We start from the raw sequence: 23,932 nt of genomic DNA, 5'->3' as shown, positions 1-23,932 counted from the left end.
GTGAACAATGGTTAAAATAGTAAACGGTTTATAACATTTTATTTTTAAAAAATTCTTCAATATAATGATTTAACTAACCAAGAAAATGTTACAATACATTACATATCATTAATAAAATAATATTTAAAAAAATATCAAATGCAACTGGTATCAGATTAATTATTTACCCTATCGAATATATCAGGGTTTTTGGTGCCACGGTGTAGTATATCTCCACACCTCACTCCCAGTCCGAAACATTCCGTAATTATTTGTGGTGGGGCGCGATAGAATGAGAGCGACCCAACTAGTGGGGACTTTAAGATGCCCATCATAGTACCTCTTACCGTTTCCGAAATCCCTGTAGTGTAAACCGAATTTGTAGCCTGTATACATATACATACAATACAATAGCAATACATTAGCAATACAATAGCAATTCATTAAAATCAATCACAGTAAACCGCAGAAACAACTCATAACAAACTAAGATATATTTATTTTTATTTTATTTTACAATTTTTCAATCTTATGTGATATCATATTTATGCAATTCTTAATTAATGTCGATATCATTAAAATTGTTTAAAATAAAAGAGTGTTGCAGATTAATATTAATTCATGAATAGGTATACTGGGTGATTCAGTTTGATATTCGCGGCCCTGTATCTCTTTTATTTTAACAAATAGCTATAACAAACCCTATATATTTTTAAATCCCCGCTCAAACTCTATCAAATGACATTATTAGATCGTCTCCATGGTAACGTATGTCAAAATTGCTATAGTCAACTGTTTTTGTTCAAATGGCACACTATATATTTTTTTATCAATTCTGTAAGATATTTTTTTTCTACGTTCAGCTATGTAAGGAAGTCTATAGTTTCATTAGAAAAATTGCTAGGAAAAAAGATGAACCCCACTTTTCGTAGCTTTATTCTGAAAATGATAGCCAGCTGCTTAAACAAGCTACTATGTTTTTTAAAGCAACATATTTTATTTTTAATACGATAATAATATAATAATTTAAAATAATACTTATTTTCAATGTTCAAAGTGATATATATCCATTTGCTTCCAAACACAGAATAGCTCTGTTTATCACTCCCTCTCTACAAACACATTCTAGTGTTTCTTCATTTAATCTCCGACCTTCCACATTCTGTTTTTAAGGTCGTCAATATCATTTAAGTAAGGCCAAAGAAAGAAATCTATAGGAGTGAGATCCGGAGATTTAGCAGGCTATTTAACATCTTTATGGAATTTTCTTCATCTCTTGCCCTTTGAGTTTAGAAACTTCCATCTGCCGCCAAATTCCTGGCTAACTTCCCGAAAATTTAGCTGATGGAAGTTGTCTCTGCGGAAAACGATGTTGGTATAATTGCCTGGCAGCTTTAGCGTTCTTTTGGGCCCTCTTCATAAATTAAAATTATATCTAGTTTTTCTTGATTACTGTAAGTATTCTTGTTATAATTAGTTATAGATAGAATAGGTAGGTACAAAATGTCAATTATTTTGACAAATCGTTATTTAGAAACGTCAAAATTCAGTTGTTTCCGCAGTTGGCTATCATTTTTCAGAATAAAGCTACTGAAAGTAGGGTTCATCTTTTTTACTGTTTTTCTAGCACTATTTCTAATGAAACTATAAACTTCCTTACATAGCTGAACGCAGAAAAAAAAATATCTTCCAGAATTGATAAAAAACTATATAGTGTGCCATTTGACCAAAAACAGTTGACTGTAGTAATTTTGACATATGTTACCATGGAGACGATCTAATAATGTCATTTGATTGAGTTTGAGCGGCGATTTAAAAATATATAGGGTTTGTTAGAGCTATTTGTTAAAATAAAAGAGATACGAGGCCGCGAATATCAAACTGAATCACCCGGTATATTCGAAGTTGATATACACTTATACTAAAATCAAAATTTATTTAGCATTACTAAATCAGACATTTCAAAAACGATTGTGTACGATTTACATTACAATGACATTTAAATTTAACGATTTAGATTCTCTTTAATCATTCTTTGTTGTTTATTAAAAACTTAAAATAAAAGGGGAGTGTTGCAAGTAAATAAATTCAGTAGATAATATTAATTTATCAATGGGTACATATTTAAAGTTATAATATAAATTTCAATTCTCAGCAACTTTCCTTAATAACATATTTCTGTATTGTTAAAAACAAAGGCAATTTATTCCTGAACGATTTTTATATTTACCGATTTTCTGATCACCCTGTACATGCAAGATGAAAGTTCTCCATGCCAACCACATTTTAAAGACAAGCAAAAATTTTAATCAAGAAGTGAAAAATAAAAATATTTTCCCTCTTTTCTACTCTAACCATGGATATACTGTATATACACATGTAACATGGTTTGAAAATAATCAGCCTCATCAAAATATCTCCACAAATTCAGTTCTGATATATTTCGACACAAGTCTGCCAAATCAATTTTATAGGTCAAAATTGTTTACATAAAATATTTACTTGTGAATATATTAGGTTCACATGCTCAATTTCATCGACCTAATGCAAAACAAATTTATGAGTAAAGACCAGATGAGGTTTGTACAGATGAGTCTCACCTTGACCAATTCCACCTAGCGAACGACCAAGTGTCAACACACTCACCATGGTGAATTTTACATAGGTAAGCAACACCTCACTGCAATTTAGCAGTGACAAATCTCACCTCTCTTTGTCTTGATACACCACAGCGACATAAATTAAATGCGGGCGGCAAAACTCTGAACTAAACTCTCTGGTCATTGTCGACGCACTTCTTCAGGTAATTCGGCGACCTTCAAGGAACCCCCCTACCTTTGGTCGCTTCGGATGGTCATGCCATCGAAGTGTCACAGAACCGCGCCAGCTATACTACTTATCATCCTGTATATCTTAATTTCACATGAAAATTAAACGCATGGTCAAATTGACACATGTCATTCGAAAGTGGACTTATTGCTCTATCAGATTTTGTTTTTGGTTGCTTCGTTAGGTTTATTTTTTGTGGATTTCATTCATTCGAAATGGAATCTCAAGTTGAAAACATTGATAATTTTCGGTAGGTACTTGCTTCATTCTGTTTTTAAGCTCTTCGGGAAACTTGTTGCCATATATGGTGATGATTTCACGTTTTAAAGAAGGTGATTTTAACCATAAATATATAAATCATTCCGGACGCCCTTTTGAATTTGATGAAGAGCAATTGAATCGACTCCAAAAAAATCCAATACAATCAAAAAGGGAATTGGCTCAGAAGATGGAATGTGATCACAAAACAGTATTGAATGGGAAAAGTTCATAAACTCGGCGATTGTGTCCCACATGTTTTGAACGAAAACAATAAGAATCAAAGGTCCGTAATTGCCGCTGGTTCGTTCTGTCGTCATCGTCATAAGAAACGTTTTCTTCATCATATTGTTACTGGTGATGAAAAATGGTGTCTGTACGTGAACTTGAAACAGTGGAAAGTATGGTAAAACCCCAACAAACAAGCAACCCTGCGAATAAGACCAGATTTTCATCTTCGAAAGACAATGTTTTATGTCTGGTGGGATTGGAAAGGGATTCTTTATTACGAACTCTTACCAAACAATTAAACCGTCAACGCAGAAAACTATGTCCAACAACTACCATGATTCCACGCGGCTATTCAACAAAAAAGACCCGAACGACGATACGACGTTTTTTTTGCAACATCACAATGCGCGACCACATATTGTAAATGTGACCAAAACGACTATTAGGGAGTTGAATAGTGAAGTTCTGACCCACCCACCTTGCTTTCCCGATCTCGCGACTTCTGATTTTCACCTCTTCCGCTCTTTGTCATACTCCTTATGCGGTATATCTTTTAACAACGACAATAAGTTAAGATCTTGGTTGGATGAGTTTTTCGAGTCAAAACCAGAGGATTTCTACAGAAGAGGCATCGAGGTCATAAATAACGAAGTAGACGTACATCACTGATTGGCGTACTGATAATTGTAGAGTTAAATTTGAAAAAAAACGGACAGTACTTATTCCCCAACCCATTAATATAATATATAATATGTGCTGTATGAAATATAAAGTTTTTTAAAAAATAGTAAACAAAATATGTACAAAAGGGTTCCTGATATCAATTACGATTTAACTAAATTTAAATTTATCTTTGTTCAAAAGTTGATATGTAGGTACTAAGAAAGAGGCAGTGTGTTAAAGTTGCAATTTTTACATGTAAGTACTCAGATAATTACTAATTACTTACAAACCAAAAATCAGCAGCAGTCCTTATATCATTGAAACTTATTTCGACACCATTTAATGTTTCAAAATTTCTTTCAGCAAACTGTTGCAACAGTCCTTTAGTCAAGTAGTACCATGAGGAGTTGCCAATATTCAGTGCATCTAGTAACAAATATCTGCCAAATTTACTGATAAGAAAATAAATGTTTTGTAATTTTTGACCCAAAAAAATAACCAAATCAATTGACTAATGTAATAAAATTTAAATAAATGATAAATTCCTTAGCTTCGATAAATTGGTCAAATAATAAAACTAAAACTGGTTCTAATTTATTGGACAATTTTAGGAATAGTGCCAATTTTAGTTATATAAAAAAATGCCAGTACATGTACGTTTATAAGTCTATCATGGCTGATGATTTGCGAGTTGGCAGTAATAAATGAATGAATAAAACGTGTAAATGATACTTACAATATTTCATAATTTCAGAAAATTATAAAGATATATTTGCATACTGATTATTATCAAGCATTACTATCAAGTGTCAATTTCCCTTATTTTTTTAGGCGTAGATGCGGTGTTTATTTACGTAGTTTGCCATTTTACTTACATATAGTTACTAACACTACAAAAAATGCATGAAGAAGACTCTCGATAAGAGTAGTTTTCAAAACTTCTTCTCTGTTGAGCTCCTCAGCAATTGCCCTCGTTACCCAAAAAGCTAAAAATTTTAACTTTATTGGAATACAACTATATATAAAAATATTTCGACCGCGGAGTATAGTAGGTATTAATGAAAAATGTTTTGAAACTAAATTTAATTATTGATTGTCACTGAAACTGGCCCTGTGAATCCTGCAATGTTGTATGTTTGTAAACAATAAAGAAATATACATACGTCTTTTTTGTTTAGATTCATATTTTGTATTTTCAACGGCTTCATCAGGCCTATCTTTCAATTCTTCGTACTCTACGTTATCTTCAGGATTAATCGTTGAAACATTATCATTAAAGGTTTCATTTTCATTTTCCTTATTTTGTTGAATATCCTCTGACGATTTTATTTGGTTTTTTTTATTTTTTATATCTTTTGCAGTTGCCATTTCAGTTCATGTATATATGTCAAATTATATATTAATGAAGTTTAAATTTCAGTCATTCTACAGAATACTAGATTTAATAAGATTGCATGGAAATCATAGTAATATAATACTTATATTCCTATACTATTCTATTTATCTTTTACAGGGTATTTTCAAAAAGAATGGCATAAATGCACACTTTTTACAATAAATCGACCGTAGTAAAATGTTCGCCCTTTAGGTGGCACAGCTCCATAAAGTTTCCAAAAAACTATGGAAATGTGGCTGCAATTTGAAAACCAAAAAATGTACAAATGTACAGATACAACTTTTCAACCATTTTTCGAAAATTTCTACCTCTTCTAGGGGACTGACATAAATATCCCCAAGTTATATTAGAAAAAATTTAGTATTAAAAAATACGACGGAGAGAGCTCGATTTATTTTATGCCTTTTATCTTTATCACTTTTTTGCTTTAAAATTGTTTATTTACAAAAATATAAAATTCTTTATTATTTGCAACTTACACAAATACAAATGTGTAAAATCACTAACTCAAAATGAAACTTTCAGACAGTACAAAATTACCTGAAAATTATATAACCTTTTGGAAAATTATTTATCCATTCACATATATAATAAAAATATATATTCCAAACTTCGTCATTGTATCATAATTAGAGATTTTCCTACACACAAACCAGTAAAATTGTCTTTGGCTCATCAAGACTCAAAATCTGATTGAAGTGAAAATGTCAGACAAACGAACAAGTAAAAACAGTACCAGCTTGCAATACCAATAGTGGTGTGAATATAAGTGATAGCAGGAAAAATTAAGAATCGTTATATTAAAAAATCTTAAATTGAGCGTGGTGTGTAGATTGACGAGCCATACTTTAAAAGGCTCTAAATATAATAATTATGGATATTTAATAAAGATTAAAAAAATGAAGTAAATTTTTCCAGTATTGGAAAATTAATTATACTCAATAAGTTTCATTACTTTTTAAGTAAATTTATTAAGTATGCCGTTGTCCTACGTCGTCAACATTAATGTATTTTTTAAATAATTTCCTTACCAATTATTTTAAAGTTTTGTTCCCTGAAATCAGGCAACTCAGAATACAATGTCACGAGCGACCTCTTTTGCTGTAATTAAATACTGTTCAATGAAAGCTGACAATGAAATCCTTTGAGGGGCATGTAGTGCTCAAAGTTTGTGTCATATTTTATACAAATGTTTTGTTTTAAACGTTGTTTTAAGCCATTTTATTATTTTAATTTTTGATTGTTATAAAATCTCATTAGTTTATCATGTGGAAATGTCATAAGTGTCATAAACCCGTTTATTTCGGTAAGTTTTCCTTATTTTATTAACAATAAGTCATTAATGTTTTCTTGTTTTTTTTTTTTTTCATTTATTACATATTCTTGTTTATTTTATGTTTAGAACTCAGAATAGCATGTCTGGTCGAGACAATCAGTATTAGTAGTGGATACAGTTTTGTGAATAAAATTTGTAGCCATGAGTGATTTTAATAAAAATATTAACCAACTTTTGTTGCTTATTTTATAGCTGAAAGAAAGCAGTCATTAGGATACAATTGGCATCCCGAATGTTTAAGATGTGAGGAATGTGGAAAAAGACTGAATCCTGGACAACATGCAGAACATAAAGGTGTACCGTACTGTCATGTGCCTTGCTATGGGGCCTTATTTGGCCCACAGTTGTTTGGTCATGGAACCAGGGTAGAATCTCATAAAAGTTTTGGAGCTTTAAGGGATTCTCCCAAGATTGGTAATGGCCCTGCTTTGCCTAGGTCTCATTTGGAATCAAAAATTAAGGTATGAAAACTTATGATCCTTTTCAGTACCTACATAAAAAGTTACAGATATTTCTTTCACCTGTACCTTGTGAAAAGTGCATTCTTTAAATTACCAATATCTATAATATTTAATAATAGATTTTATTTTGAATTTGGATAATTGCAACATGTTCAGAATGTTAAAGTCGAGGTTAAAGTATACCTACTTACCAATATCTATTTGACATACCTTAATAATTACGTGATACAAAGTATGTAGTATTATTAACTTAATTTTAACAGAATAAAAGATTATGTATCATAAATGCTGTAAGCTAAAAACTAATCACATATTTAATGTAGAATTAAGGTAAACTGTAAACTGTGCATACTGTCGAAGATACATATACACTATCATCATGATTTTTATCATATTCGAAATCACATTCACATAAAAGGGTAATATTGAAACTGAAATATTTGCCTTCTTTCAAAATCCATCCAACCAAATTTTTGGCTTTCACAGGTGCTAGAGCTCTTTAGGTTAGGTTAGTTATGTATCACATAAGAAAAAAGTTGTCGAAGACCCATTTTAAAAAATTTATATAGAGTTCCTAGAATAGGCCCATTTACATGGACAGTTTTTCCTAGAATTTTGAACCGTACACTAATCGCAAACACTAAATATGTGCATCCAAATATTCACTAGCAATCCACACCAGTTGTGAATTTCTGGCTTACATGCCTGGACAACAGGTTCAAACCTGCATTACCTTATCTGTTCTATAATTTGGCCTTGCATTAGGACATTTTTGATTTTAACAATAATTTCCATTAAAATTTTAAAAAATGTCTGATCTAGTGACAATTTAAATTTATCAAATATATACAAGTTTTCCATGTTTATGGGAAATTTAAAGTGATAATTATAAGAAAAATAAAAAACTCGATAGTATGGGCCTACTGTGAGGATACAAAAAATTTAAATAAAGTTTGGGACACGTGGTGTTAAATGAGATGAAGTAAGCTCCATTTTAGTAGTATTGTCTTCGAGATTTGACAGAAACTAATGACATCATCAATTATATTAATTTTTTTCCAGAAACATACCCAAATTTTTTTCCTGTTAAAAAGCTCTCTTTTTTCTAATTCTATTATAATATATAACTCTATTAAGGAAATTTTTCTGTATTACTTCCCTTTTAAAAGTTATAAGCAATATCGTCCTAAAGAGTCTCAAAAGAAATACCACCTAAAAATCACATTAGTGGTGAAAGGATCAAGTAATACAGTTAAAACAGAAGCTTGAACAGAAGGTAATAATAACAATAACTTTCATACTACATACATATTTCAATCTATTCTCTATATGACCTCCTCTCATTTCAAGCCACATATTCAATCTTTGCCTGATTTCTTTGTGGGCTGCGTTTATTAACATTTCGCTATTTTACTCATTATACACGTTTGTGATTTTTTCAAATGTTTAATATCTCGAGAAGGGTTTTGTAAACCTTATTTTTTAAATCCTCCCATAAAAAAAATCAAGGAGTGTTAGATCTGGTGACTCCAGACCACTGAACAGGTCCATTAAGCCCAATCCATTTTTCTGGGAAAATGTTATCTAAATATTACTACACAATTCTGGCCTTGTGGGGTGGAGCCCCTTCGTGCTGAAACCATAGGTTTCTCCTTAGCTGCAAAGGCACATTCTCCAGAAGTGCGGGAAGTTTTTCTTGTAGGAAATTTCGATAACTCATGCTGTTCAATGTATGTTCATAAAAATAAAGCCCAATTAAATACTTATCCATGATGCCGCACCATACATTTACTCCAAAATGGCCTTTTGGACTGGATTTACAATGTGGGGATTTTCAATGGACCAGTAGTGTTCATTGCGCCTGTTTGTCAAACTATTACTGGCAAACCGACTTTCGTCCATCCAAAGATCATGCCAAAAAAAAAGGTTCTAATCAACAGTTTCTATATTTACTACAATTTGAGCTATAAAATTAAGTCTGTTTTCATTATGACGCTCAGGCAAATACTCCAAATTGTGAATTTTGTAGTCATGAAACCCATTGGTCTTTGAAATTTGTTGAATGGCTGATTTATCCAAATTCAATTCCCGGCTAGCCTGCCGTGTAGAATTTCGTGGATTTTGTTTAAAATACTGTAACAGTCTAGCTGTATTAACATTGTTTCTTATCCTTCGGTCAATTATTTGATTTTTCCGAACAGAAAAAGCATCTTCATTTCGTCGCAAGGTCGCCTCCAATCTTGTAAATGTTCTATGATCAGGAATGAGGCACTCTCAATATCTTTCTCAATATAACTCTACAGCTCTTCTTCAATTTTTTTTGTGATTCGCCATAAATTAGCAACAAATCAACTTTTTCTGAATGAGAAAACTTTTTGTAAGCACAAAAGTTAAGTATACGTTTGATGTTCGTATTGAGTAATGACAAGTATTTTCTGATATTTATGCACTTTAAACAACGAACATTCAATTATTTTCCAATTACTACTTGATCCTTCCACCGCTAATATGATTTTTAGGTGGTATTTCTTTTGAGCCTCTTTAGGACGATATTGCTTATAACTTTTAAACGAGAAATAATACAGAAAAATTTCTCTATTAAAAGTTTATTAGAAAAAAGAGAGCTTTTTTAACAGGAACAAAATTTGGCTGTTTCTGAAAAAATATAATTGATGACATCATTAGTTGTTTCTGTCAAATTCCAAAGATAATACTTTGGATTGAAAATTAAGTTTACCTCATCCCATTTAACACCACGTGTCCCAAATTATATTTAAATTTTTTGTTTCCTCACAGGCTCGAGTTTGAGACACCCTGTACACAAGAACTTAGAAAAGTCATGAAATCAAAAAGTAGTTCTATTGAAAAAAACATTCATAAATACCTAATTTATAAAATCTTCAGCATTATTTTCTTAAAGTTCTTTCAAAAGCAGCATATTTTCATAATGATTTATATTTTCACAACATTTTTTGCTCATGTTTTATATTTTCATTATTATTATTTTTTGTATTGATGTAAACATATATGAAACAAGTTATTGGGTTTATTTTTTCTTGTCATTTCAAACTAACTGGCATGACATACATAAGTATCGTTTACTAATTAGGTACTACAGATGTGTTTGTCACATCATATGGATTTGATGAAAATTCCACATGCCATTTCAAAACTATATTTTGCTTTCACTTGGATACTTGGCAATGACACTCCACACCTACAGTCCTAGCATGCAAACTTGGATTATTATTATTTCTTGTACCAGAAGTGTTTGCTTCAACACCTAGCTCCAGCGCAATGTGCCTGTAGACCGGTCTATTGACCAAATACTATAACCAGTTGGCCCCAAATAGCGATTTGGAAAAAAAATGTCATTTTGTGTTTGACATTTTTAATATTTCACTGCATATTTAACTATTATCGTATTTTATTTTTATTTTTGTGCAATTTATATATAACTTAAAATTAAATTGGTTTCAGTACTGTAGATTACGATATACAAATGTAAATTTCTTTACTGGTAAAATATATCTTATAATTTTCAATTAGTCCCTGGGTGCTGTTAGAAGGAACCTAATGTAAATATTTTAGTCCCTTTTTAAGTCTGGATGGATAGATTTCAGAATAATGTATCAGCGGCATTTGCACTATTTGTAACACAAATCTTTGTTATAAAATATCGACATATTTTGTGGTTGTGGGTATAAAAATATTCATTTAATATGCTAATGTGAAAAGTACACTGATATCTGTAAGTAAAAACTTATTATCAACTATAACTCTATACAAAAAAATGTTCATTTGTTTATTAATTAAAAATTCCTCATATCTTTGAAGTCGGTAAATTTTGAAAACTTGATTCCATTAAATACTTCTTAATTTGTTAGGAATAAAACAGCACACACAAGTGGTAGTAATGGAATATTAACATCAAATTGTTTTAGAATATATCTCTAATATTGCTGTATTTAAATAATTGAAAGTCATACTTATGTGAATAATTAAATAGAAAATTATGTTTATTTGTAGATTTGATGTAGACAAAAATACAGAACAAAACTACCATACTTCAAGTGTAAGCTTACTCATCTATTCAATCTAATCAATCAATCTAATCAATCAGTCAATCTAATCAATTTAAATCAAGTTATAGGTCAAGTTACTTTGGTAGAATTTTACTTCCTTAGAATGTTACAGGCCTTTAAGGAACTGTTTTTTATTTATTTTTTTACATTAACTTACATTTTAAGATATTTAAACTTATCTAGGGATAGGTGTGTTTTTGGGGTAGCTAACTGTGAACATAGCCTTATTTTTTTTACTTAGACATACTGTTTCATACTTGCAGAAATCTACCCGCTTTCTGTGGCAATCAACGATTCGTTAAAGAGAAAAAAAGATTTCAAAGACTTTTATTTTCTTGTCAGTGCAATTACACTATTTGGACGTGCAATGTAAAATTCTGTGTATCGATAAAATACATACATGAAAAAAAAAAACAACTTATCATGGGTTCTGTTACTGCTCTCCACCACTTGTTTCTTACATTCTTCCACCTGAGGGATATTTTGAGAAATTGGAATATTCCTCGATAAATTATAGGAAAGCTTGAATACTCTGCATTTCATGCTTCTCTGATCAAATCAACTTGCATGGGCAGGTCTCCATTTAACATTGACACTTGTGTCCTCTTCTTCATGATCCTCCAAATCTTTAGTAGTATAGCAACACACAATGTGATATAAACATTGAACATGACGCTTTGGTTGCCCTCTGACTCTGTACTTTCTCACATTCTGTACTTTCTCACCAGTACTGTGCGCTCATCTTTACCTGGGAAAACCTCTGTCGCACATTCAATGAGCCAGTTCATACCTTTATGATTGTCACTCCCAATAACTACTAAATCTCCAACCACAACCTGTTGGTTATCACATAAAAACATCTGATCACATAAAAACATCAATGGACATATCGGGATTGAATCTTTTGGGTCTTTGAAAAAAAAAGTTAAGAAAAAAGAAGTTAAAAGTCTCGTGTTCACCATGGCCGCAAACTCTTATATGACGATTTGTAAGTCATAGTCTAAGCAATTACAGAGCCTTCATAAATGATTACAAGCCACGTGATTGCCGAGCTTAGGCAACCAACAATTCACGGCTGGTACTGTTAACTGAAAATCTCTAAATCTTAGCGTTACCAATATTAATGATTCATTAACAATGAACAATGACTAACCGTTACATCTACACTCAAGGTAATGCGATCGCTGATATAATTGCCAAAGTGAAGGAAATAAAATTACTGTTCGAGTTTGACCCAAACTGTGTTTTTTTCTTCTTATTTTTGACGAGAGTGCCAGTGACAATAATCTGTCAAATTTTTGTAGACAAGCTCCGTCATTGTACATTTTGTAATATGTATGTCGGCATCACCCTTGTAACCGCTTATGAATTCGTAGCCACTCGAAGAACTGTCGCCGTCTATGGAATGTTGAGGGCTTGTTTTTGTTTATGTTACAGAAATATTACAGTAGCAAATTGTTATCTCTTCAGGGTTAAGTTTTGGCCTGTGTGTGAAAGACCATCATTATCTAACTTTTGTAAACACTTCCTTATATGGTCATGTTTGGTAAAAAGTAAACTGATAGGGTAGAGGAATGCACTGGGTAACGCCCCTGTGAAAGGAACAAAACTGAAAGCCCGAGAAGCAACGGCAACATTCAATTGATAAAACAACCGTAGCCGTGTGACTTTTATTATTATTATTATTAGTATTATTACTGTTATTATTGTTTTGATAGAAAAGTAGTGAATAGGTTGCTAGGGCTGACAGTGGCGGACCGTTAGTTCCTATTTTATAACTTGTATAACAGCTCCCGTACTTTAGTGTTCGAGCTTGTAATAAATAGTGTCACGTCACCCGTTTATTATTTCGATGGAGACAATGGAGCAAACTAATTCCCATGTCCCCCCGTGTCTCCGACATGTATATTTAGTTGTTGATGTACTAAACAGGCATCGAAAAATAAAATAAAAAATTATTACGAGCAGTATAGTATAGTAGTATAGGCATACAAAGGTCCAGAACCAGCACCAGAAGATTCCAACGGATATGCTGTAAGCAATACAAGTTGCAACAGTTTGAAACAAAATTACTAGTCACGTGACTTGTAATCATTTATGAAAGCTCTGTATAACCCAAATTTTTCTCTACAATATTTTCAACAACAATCTGGTTAGTAACTGCCAAAATCTTCCTCACCACAACATTATTGCATCTCCCACCATTTGGAAAAGGGATAATACTTCAGGAAGTCATTCTTGTGAGATAATGCACTCTTAGTAGAAGGCATTTCTTATGTCTCATACACTCCCACCTTCTCAATTGTGTTACAGTGTCTTTAGAATAATCAGTCCCGCCTTCACAACATCTTTTGAGACCCTGATATAATTTTTCAGGGTTCTTAAACATCCTTCACATTTCTTCATGTGAGACATACTTTTATACAACAAAAACAAGCTATTTTCTTTATAAGTATGTGTTTTAAAACAAACTCTGCTGTCATGGGAACTATTACAAAAGGTACAACCCACAGTTTTCTTATGACCTATCTTTGTTACGCGTTGACTGAGAATCCAAGGTCTTCTGTAACCAATGTAAATATGTGCTCACTCTCAACTCCACATTTTCAGGTTTTCGGTGCTGCAGAGACCTGCAAACCATTGTCAAATTTTCAATAACTCGTGAGGTAAGCAAGACTTTATTAAAAAAAATAGAGTGTCATATATATGACATACACATGGAGACAATGGAGATTGCTTATTTCCCAATGTCTCCGAAGCATGTGACTGTGTTTCAAGTAGATTATACAGTTTCGCAGTGTCCCCTTTCTGTTGTGGCATAGGCATTTGTTTATATGTTTATATGTTTCAATAATTTTCGGATGTAAACCTCAGCTTATAAATTTCTACAAATCCACGTTACAAGCTTTTAATTTTTTGGCCATTCTTACTGATGGAAATCAGTTACCTTGTTCTATTTCCAGGAAATATTGATTGGATGATTGATCTTGTCACGATTGTCAATAGATTTATCCTCCTGCACTTTGAATTGCAAATTCTAAATTAGACAATTTTCGCTTACTTGTTGCTATCTCAGAACTTTTACATGCTGATTTTTTTCTTAAAACTTTTCATGTGTCTCTTCTTTACCATTTTAAATGATAACGTAGTGTACTTACCGCTTTTTAATTGTTTGAATATAAAATTTCATTTTTTGTCATTATACTGCATCAGTCAATCCAATAAGAGTGGCTTATTAAGGACATCTGTATTATTTCAAACAATATTTTGACGGTTCAATTAAAGTAAGATATGCTTCAAACTTAGTAAATAATTAATTTAAAAAATGTTTAGCTTTTCTTCAAATGAAAATTGCGATTGCTAGTTTTTGCTGACGAAAACTTAACGAACTGGCAAAGTTTCATTTTGAGTAATTGAATTGTTTCCTCTCAATCAATTTTTGATAGCACCAAAGCAAATACGAAAATCCAACATAAGAAAAGCAAACTGGAAAATATTTCGTTGTGTTGATAGGAGCCTCAGTTAATACGACTACATATTTAAATTTCCCCAAAAAAATGTTCTAATAAAATTTGATTTTAAAAACTTCATCTCCTGTTTTCAATTAAAATGATTGAATATACTAGGGAAAAAGATGTTTGAAAAAATGTACTAAGAGTTTTGCGGCAACTTTGTTGCCCTTACCTTTGAGGGTTTCACTATGTTGGCTCACTCGCTTGCAGCAGGAACTAGCACCCTTGCATCAATTTTATGTATCACTTATATGTACCATATACACATTAGTCCAAATTTGAGATCTCAATTGCATATACTTGCGTACTGTCTTGGTCAAAGCTTTTTCACATACACACACCCTTTTAAAGTTGAATGTCGACTGTTCTCCCCCCTCATCGAGTCTTTTTTCCCACCCTCGGTTAAAGGACAAGGACAACATGAAATTAAATCGCGGAATGCGCGGTGATTTAAATAAAAAATAAATTAAGAGAAAAATGCAAACAATGATAAAGTTCAAAATTAAAAAACGTTAGTCAAATTTTCATCATCAAATTCCCCAGCTTTGTCCTAAAATGACCAATCTTGTATTTCTTAAGGCAAATGAGATCCTTATCGATACCAAAATTGTTTATATAGCCTTTATTAATTTTTTTATATATAAGACTATGTTATTATTTTACATATTTCCCAACTGTCCTAAAAAGCACGGTAGTGTCGGGGATATCAGGAAATGTAGTGTAAAATGCAGAAAAATAATTTTTTGTAAAATTCCTGGAATTTAGAAATTTTAATAAATTTCCTATGAAACAATTGTAGGAAATGGAAATTTCATTTAGTGATTTCAAAGTTTTCATTGAGTCTTATATCTTGAATTTTTGTGAGTGCTGAGCTCTTATAATTTTTCAAATATAATTGTAGGTTTACAACCAATTCTTTGAGGGCAAAAGTGGAGAAATTCGGTGTCGGGAAGTAAATGGGCGTTTCATCCTGGAAGGCTCTTTAAGGATTCATTGGGGCATCCACGGTGTCATTCATTTAAAGGAAAACGATGATCAAAGAACTGTAGTTACTGTAAGAAAGCGAAATTCATATCGTTCTCCTAGTCCGGATTATGACACAGATGATGATATTCAAAACATATCACGTGATACTAGTTACAATGATATTTCTACATGTTCCGACGGTCCTAGTTTAGAAGTAAGTAAATCAGACACAGGAATAGATAGCGGTACCGACTCTGTGGATATAAGCTTAACTGATAGCTCATCGACATCCCCACAAAATACCGTCCCGAAAAGTGTAACATTACCAACAAAATTGGACGTAAAAAATTTGGAATGGGACGAGTTAGATGAGCTTTTACAAGTTGAGAGAAAAATGGACGAATCAGAGAAAATGTATCAAACTATGCCAGTGACACTGCCATCGCAGTCAAGTACTGAAAGTAATAGTGCTTCCACACAAAGTATCAGCAGCGGTTCAAAAACCGAAAGGTATGTAATAACTTCTTAACTTGAAATTTATTTTATATAGCATTTTAAACAATTCCCAAGTCTCATTGATTGCGAATATTAAACAACAGTGACGCAAGTGATGCAATAATGCGAGAGGCATATACCTTTCTTTGTTCTTCCACAAAAATTGTATTTTGTTCTGTACATTGCATCTGTTTTCATTAAAAATATAATCATTTAAAAAAATAATAATTATATAGAAAATATTCAGATCCGCCTGTCATCATATTTTGTTAATGAAGAATAAAATCCATACTGTTTTTTTGGGAAATGATTTCTAAGCTCACATAGATAATTTTCATTTTGAGCAAATTTTGCAAAGTAAAAAGTTTAATAGGGTAGCTTCTGCTTAAAACACGATTAGGGGGAAATATTTTGTTTAATAGTCAACTGATAAATACAAAAAAGTAAGTACCTTATTTTTCACAAAATTTTCAATTTTTAAAAAAGTTACTGCTTTATAAAGTTTAAAAGATAGAACGTTAGCATCACATTAAAATTTAAATAAGTATAACTAACCAAAATTTAATTTTGTAAAAAAAGTGCCAGATTGTATCTACCAGACATTAAGGTCAGAACAGCTTGGTGGTGACCTCATTTAATAATATCATTGTCTACAAACCATTTTTGGCCATATGACAGAATGCATCATTCTATTGGAAAATGGAATTTCTGTCTCAAAAATGTTTTGATGCTGTGGAGAGTAAATTTCTCGATATTTATCTGCATTAAAGGTGGGGTTATTGAACTCTATTCCTCTTATTTCCTTTTCTGACATACACCCTCATGAGACGTCATGAATTTTTAATTGGACTTGTCCCTTTTAAATTGTTTGTTCGAGCTGCCTTTTCATCCGACTCCCAACACCAACGGTTTTTGTTTTTCTTTGATGTAAACACAATCTTCATTTAGCTTTTGACGTGAATAATAATCATTGCCTTTATGGCAACATTCTGTATATCTATTGCATATCTGTTAAAATATTATTTCATACACTTATTTGGAGGTTGTTCTGGAACATGTCATAGTTCTGCGTAAGATTGTTCGAAAATGTCACAAATACTAATAGACACACAAATTCTAAAAATTGAAAATTGTTATTTTCCACACCTTGATTTTTGCAGTAAAAACGTTTCGTCCAAAATTTTGTTGGAAAATTATGCAAAATATTGTAAATGAGAACAGACTGGAACAGATTAACTTGAGCATTGTTGGGAGCTCTGTACTTGAATTTTAATGTTACATAGAAAAAAATAGCATATAATACAAGTTCTAATTTCCTCTTTCTTTATTGAAGCCTATCTGAAAAATTAAAAAATACCACCATGACGGAGGATTCAAGCAAGACACTTGTCGCACCAATTACGAATGGCACTAGTGAAGACAAGCTACCGCTTCTCGCTTCATCGATAAGCCAGGACGATAGCTGGCTTTTAAATAGTAACCATTTGAATAGATCTATGTCGGGTCCAGATTGTCTAGGCAGGATTAGGGATCCACAATCACCCGAATTCGATAGAATCAGTATGACCAGTACAGATATTTGTACCATGTCGGAACAACATGAGGAAGTCGTTTTCCGGAGACCACATAAAGGCTCGACAGCGATAAAACGTAGACCAGGAAAAAGGTTATCTCGTAGCAAAGTTAAAAGGAGGTGTTCCATCAACGGCCATTTCTATGACAGAGAAACTAGTTTTTTCACACCACCACACGGCAGTCAGATGAGCGTTTGGGTAACATCTCTAGTTAATACGGTGGAGGTTATAAATCTCATATTAGAAAAATATAAAGTTGAAAGTGATCCGCAGAATTTCGCATTGTTTGTTGTGAGGGATAATGGGGGTAAGTGAATTTTCATAATTTTTATTTCTTTTATTTTTCGTCAAAATTGCATAAAATATTTGTCCTTTTTTTTAATTCTCATTTATTTTATGTGAAATCAGAAGTAGGTACAACATGTTTGAAATTATCACATCGTAAACTTTCTATGCCTTCATCTCATCTTATTTCACAAATCAGAAGTTGAAGTTCAGGTATCTCACGTAGTACAGCTGTGGACAATAAAATATTTCAAGTGTAAATTAGTGAAATTTTGGTTATTTAATTCAGGCTTCTGACAAACAAGCATTTTTGCTCTGCTCTTATAAGAAGGATTGTAGGAGGCAGGTGCTTTTATTAGTTTCTATATTAATTTAAAAAGTATTAAAATGTAACAAATAACATTCACAGAGAAAATAATCTCTATAATTAAGATTGGTAGACATGAATTAGATGTTTTCTTTAATTTCTCCCAACATTTTCCAATTTTTGAAACTTATATTATTGACAGATGAACTTTGGGGGGAGGGGGGGCGTTTCTACAATTACTGATGTCTAAAAAAAGAAAAGAAAGTTGAGAAAGTTGCAAAAATTTTTAATCTTTATTCATTTATTTTACTAAAAAAAAAAGTTATGCAGTCGAGAAAACTGAAACGGTTTTAGAAACACATGTAAAAATTTTTATTAATTTATTCTGTTTCTTTCATTTTTTTTCGGATCATTTGTGGGGGGGGCTCGTCCCCATCACCCTCACCTTGGATCCGCTCCTGGTTATTATGCAGATAGTAAAAACTATTTTGCTACTACTTCAGTGTTGCTTTTATTATTATTTGTTGAAAAATAATATTAAAATATTCTTATAATGAAAAAGAAGAAACAGTTACAATAAACGTTGGCTTGGAAAAGTGTTGTCTTTGATACACTGACAATACAAAACTAAATAATTTTTCAAAACATATGCTCATTTTCCAAAATAAAAGGATAATCTTCAGCATTTCTCTTATTTTGACCATTACTGAATAAAATCTTCGGGAAAAAATTATTTAAAAAAAAAAATGGGAATTGACTCATTCTCATAAATTTTATTTTTTATCATAGCAATGCTTTTAATTTCAGAACAGAGAAGGCTCAAAGAAGACGAATATCCGCTATTAACTCGCGTACTGTTAGGGCCTCATGAGGATGTTGCTAGAATGTATTTAATGGACAGCCACAGTACACGGGAAGTGAGTAGCGAAGTGGCGCAGTTTTTGAATTTGTCATTAGCTGAATGTCGTGCAATACTTGGACAGTATTATTCACAGGAAGAGCGGGAAGTTGCCAGGATTAAAGACAAGTAAGAATTTTCTTATGCAAATTTATTTGATACAAGACTAACCTGCAGACTATATACAGGGTGATTCAGAACTTATCCAAAAAAAATAGATTTGAATGTACAGGGGACTCTTACAATACAATTTTGTAAAACAAAATCAAAGAGGCTATTCAAAAATGATTTAGGAACACACTTCTGCACAATAAATTAAAACGATATCCATCAACGCCGAGTTCCTATACATCTAAGCCATTTTTGATACTTGAAAAACTAATGTAAACACTATCACAACAATGATAACACTAAAATCGGATTTCAGTATTCGGAATCGCCTGAAGCCATGTAGGCGAATGAAGTTTGAGATGACAGTAGCCCAACGATGTAGAGGTTGAAACTACTACAACTTCAATAATTTTTTTCTCGGAAACTATAAGGATTTTACAAAAATGTTTTATCCAATATTAATTCAATTTTTCATGAAGCATCTATTCCCAAATTTTTTAGGATAACTTGTGAATCACCCTGTATAATAAACAGAAAAAATGCAATAATATAATAAATACAAACATGACCGACCACTATAGATGTGTCACAAGACGTGATCTGTTAGCCTTCAAAATGTACAGTTCGTCGGTTTATTGAAATTTTATTATTAATTTCGATGTATTCTGGTTTATTTATTTCGTATTCTGGCTTATTCCAACATTCCTGTTTATTTCTATTTATTCGCATTTGGCCTTATTCCCTCCTTGTTCCATCATATTCTGAGATATTCCATCATATTCTAAGTTATACCAATGTATTTCCACTATATTCCCATCAAAACTGACACTGATTCTGACTAGTGGATTACCCAAAGATGTGTTGCTTATTGTATCATTTGCTTAGGATCATACGAAATAAACACTATTAGCAAAAATGTACGAAAGTTTACGTTCCATTCAAGACACAGTTCTAATCGACAATATACAAGTTGTGCTGCAGATACCAACGGGACATACACAGAGATGTGACCAACAAAGAGTGACCGCAAAAATCGCTTGTTTTTTCACAATTCGCAGAGAACTAAAGAAAATAGATAAAAATATGTTTTTGGTCTCAAATTACTCGTAAAAAATTAAGATGAGCATAGCTTTTAGCTTTTCGAAAATTTTCAAAAATCACCCCTATTTAGGAGTTGAAAAGATGCCCAAAATGAAGAATTGAATATTACTAATAAATATAAAAACTATTAGCATGTGAATTTTTCTATTGAATGATTCTTGATACAAAGAAAGGTTTATTCTCATGACTGAAATAAGCATGTTGAATTAGAAAATCCACCCTTAAGCGCGCTCAGGAGGTGGAATCATCCCCAAAAATAGAGAATATCAGTTTTTACAAGTAATTTGCAACCAAAAACATATTTTAATGTTTATTTTCCTTTTAATTCTCTGCGAATTGTGAAAAAAACGGATGAAAATCCCAGGTTTTTTGCGGTCACTTTTTGCATCAAGTTTTGCTTTTAACTCAAAAAGAGTTGTGCAGAAACTATTGAAATTATACAGGTCTTTGGGGATGAGTGGATAGGCAAAACACAGATGAAAGGGTGGTACATCGGGCGTTCTGCCCGACATTTGAGCACAATAATAGAAAAATATGGAGCGTATGCGAAACTAGAAAGTGATCTAGTTATTCCAAAAACTTGTGTTTCAGGAATTCTAACCTAGAATTTGGGAATGACTCGAATTTCAGCAATTTTTCTTTCAATGCACGGCTCAAATGCATTAACAGTGATGTTTTCATTCAGTTGAAGGAGCTCATAGTTCACAACATCAAGGTGGTTCCACCAAATACAAAACATGAGCTTTGAACCATGAGTATTCGGCCTTGCCATCGATGTTAATGCATGACCAGGCGACCCCTATGATTTTCTATGCTTAAGATTATGATGGTGTATTCATTTTTCATCGCCAGTGACAATATGATGCAAAAAAACCTTTCTTCACCTCTTCTCTTCACCCTTTTAACATCTCTTGGTTTCAGTTCGTATGGCACTCAATTTCCTTGTTTTTTAATCATACCGAGTGCATTTAAATATTTGGAAACTGTTGTGTAATCAACACTCAACGATTCAACTAATTAATCTTGTGTGTGACATTGAATTTCTCATGTTTGAACTTTTTTGGTTGGCCAGGGCTTTCTTTGTCAACTATACCAAAATCATCACTTTTAAAACATCAAAACCAATACTCACATGTTTTTATCGATTGAGTATGTTCGTTCAGCGCAAGTTTCCAACAGCACTTGATGACTTTCAACAGCACATTTCTTTGAATTAAACAGGAAAAGTAAAACTTCCCGCAAATGGTGTTTTATTGGCTCGTAATTCAACATCTTGACACATAATAAAAAGTAAAGTCTAATAACAGAGTTTTGACATGAATATAGTTACAGAAGTGTCCAATGCGATATAGCATAAGTCACACCATCTATTGCAAATCCCTCAAAATTAATTCACAGTCCTACTAATATACTGGGCCTTGCTTCTTTGCGGTCTTTAGGCCTTTGACCAGACTATTTCTTATATATATGGGAATGACTATCTAGTTTATGTATTCTAATATAAAATTATTGTCTTTTGTAAAAAAGTTACAAGAGTGCAAAACATATACATCTTCTATTTGCTGAATTATAGATTATTTTATTTTTATGTCAAGGAATGAATCTTTTCATAAAAAAAAACTGATTCTAAAATGTGTAGTCCTTTTATTGCTCATTTTTTCCTGTCCAGTGTAACCTGAGGGATTATTTCCTTACTTATCTATCTACCGATATGACCAGTATCAATGGTGTTAACTGACAAAAGAGTTTACTATTATCTTCTCGAAAGGGAGTTTATAATTATCATTACACTTTAATTAATACATGGGAACTTAGAAATGTTGTACGTTCAGAGAATGAATACCAGACACTTACCGTATGTTGCTCATGTACAAGGAAATCCAGTGGTTGGTTGTATAGGGTGACACTTAAGTTGGAAGAACAAGAAAGAAAACCCAGAACGGGTTTTAATAACAATAAAAACAAACCAAACAAAATAACGACACAATGGGCTCGAATAACATTATTAATTAATTTATTGATACGCGACAACGTACCGAGATTCAGGGAATGCTCGATCCATAGCAAAATTTGGAATGACTTTATCCATTATTAAATTAACCCGAGACTCTAAAACTAAGTAGACTGTTCATTGTGGAACCCAAGGAAAAATTGCCTGTTTTTTCGGAGATCTCTCCTGAATTAGACACCTCGCTTCGACACACCTATTTCTTGAGTCCAGACGTTTATGTTGTTATTTTACTGGCGGGAACCCTGAATATTGGGACGCTTTGGCATAACTATGCCATGTTAATTATTATCTAATTGACTGATTTTTACAATTGTCTAAATAATTTTGAGACTAAACTTACAAACAACCTTATACCTTCCTCTTGTGACTCCGCATAGCAATGCGGGACGGATTAGTCAATCTCATTTAATTTATCCTTATAGCTTAGAAAATCCGCCAAAAAAACAGCTATTTGACCTATTATTATTTTCCTGACAACATTCTAACAAATTTAAATATCTTGGAATTCCTGTGTGCTTTCGAATGCATTTCGCGCGTTATTAGAAATATCGATTTTTCTCTTTATACCAGATGCTCAACACATGGCCCCGACGGTTGAAGTGAACTCAAAAAAATATTGCTAAATTTCATGGGGCCTTCTCCGAAGGACGGCCTTGTGGCGACGCTAAACCTACTTGAAGACTCTTAACTTTTCGATAAAATTAGTGTTGACTGAAATATTTTACTTTTTGGCCCATCCGTTCCGAGAACTAACAAATAAATTACTACGCGTCTCGGCTTTTGTTACACCAGTATGTTGCTACACCAATGTGACACATATTGTAGGAATGACCCTTTTGCATGTGTATGTAAATGTAGTTAGTAAATGTTATTTTTTTACAGGTACAGTGAAATGAAAGTAAGACTCACTCATAAAATGATGCAACTAAAAGCTGGTTAATCATCATAAAAATCTATAGATAGATAGCTTCCTAAAATTTCTCTCATCCTTTTTTAATTACATCACTAAATAATTATTACTATTTTAATATGTTTTGTTAATTATTTAAAGCGTGTTTGTTTTAATCTATATATTTTTTCACTCCTTTTTTAAATGCTATTAGTTGTTTTTTTAAGCCGTATATAATACGAACCTTTTAATTATTTTACTAATATTATCGTAGCAGAGTTGTATATTTAGATATTAAATTATGTAAAAAAAAAAATCAAAAATATGTCAATATTAACACTAAATAATGTTTTTGGAAGACTGTTCTTCGTTAATTCTATATTACTTAATAAATATTTGTAATTATTTAAAATTTCATTTTATTTCCTGTAACATTACCTTCTTTATTATGTAACGGTTTAGACAAATCTAAATAAATAGTTACGTGTGATAAATTAACAGGATGTTTCACATTGTTCAAGTCTTTTTAGTTTTTCTGTTTATTT

General features: G+C 32.0%; 1 protein-coding gene across 1 annotated transcript; it reads left to right on the top strand.

Moving 5' to 3' along the window:
• The first annotated feature begins 6,484 nt into the window (after positions 1-6,484).
• LOC108912643 lies at positions 6,485-23,557 on the top strand. The gene is made up of 6 exons (XM_018717944.1): positions 6,485-6,662; positions 6,885-7,153; positions 15,652-16,226; positions 17,545-18,092; positions 19,185-19,404; positions 23,381-23,557. The coding sequence occupies exons 1-6, from the start codon at positions 6,623-6,625 to the stop codon at positions 23,436-23,438; spliced, it is 1,710 nt and encodes a 569-aa protein (XP_018573460.1). The 5' UTR covers positions 6,485-6,622; the 3' UTR covers positions 23,439-23,557.
• Positions 23,558-23,932: the final 375 nt, after the last annotated feature.

The sequence above is a fragment of the Anoplophora glabripennis genome, unplaced genomic scaffold, assembly GCF_000390285.2.
Source record: "Anoplophora glabripennis isolate ALB-LARVAE unplaced genomic scaffold, Agla_2.0 scaffold547, whole genome shotgun sequence".
Classification (NCBI taxonomy): Eukaryota; Metazoa; Arthropoda; class Insecta; order Coleoptera; family Cerambycidae; genus Anoplophora; species Anoplophora glabripennis.
Note: the sequence above shows the minus strand (reverse complement) of the source record. Positions and strands in the feature narration are given on the sequence as shown.

Excerpts from the sequence above, each read along its gene's own strand:
- LOC108912643 (XM_018717944.1), top strand. The coding sequence starts at position 6,623 with ATGTGGAAATGTCATAAGTGTCATAAACCCGTTTATTTCG. Across the intron at positions 7,154-15,651 it reads ATTTGGAATCAAAAATTAAG|GTTTACAACCAATTCTTTGA; the intron begins GTATGAAAACTT and ends ATATAATTGTAG. Across the intron at positions 16,227-17,544 it reads AGCGGTTCAAAAACCGAAAG|CCTATCTGAAAAATTAAAAA; the intron begins GTATGTAATAAC and ends TCTTTATTGAAG.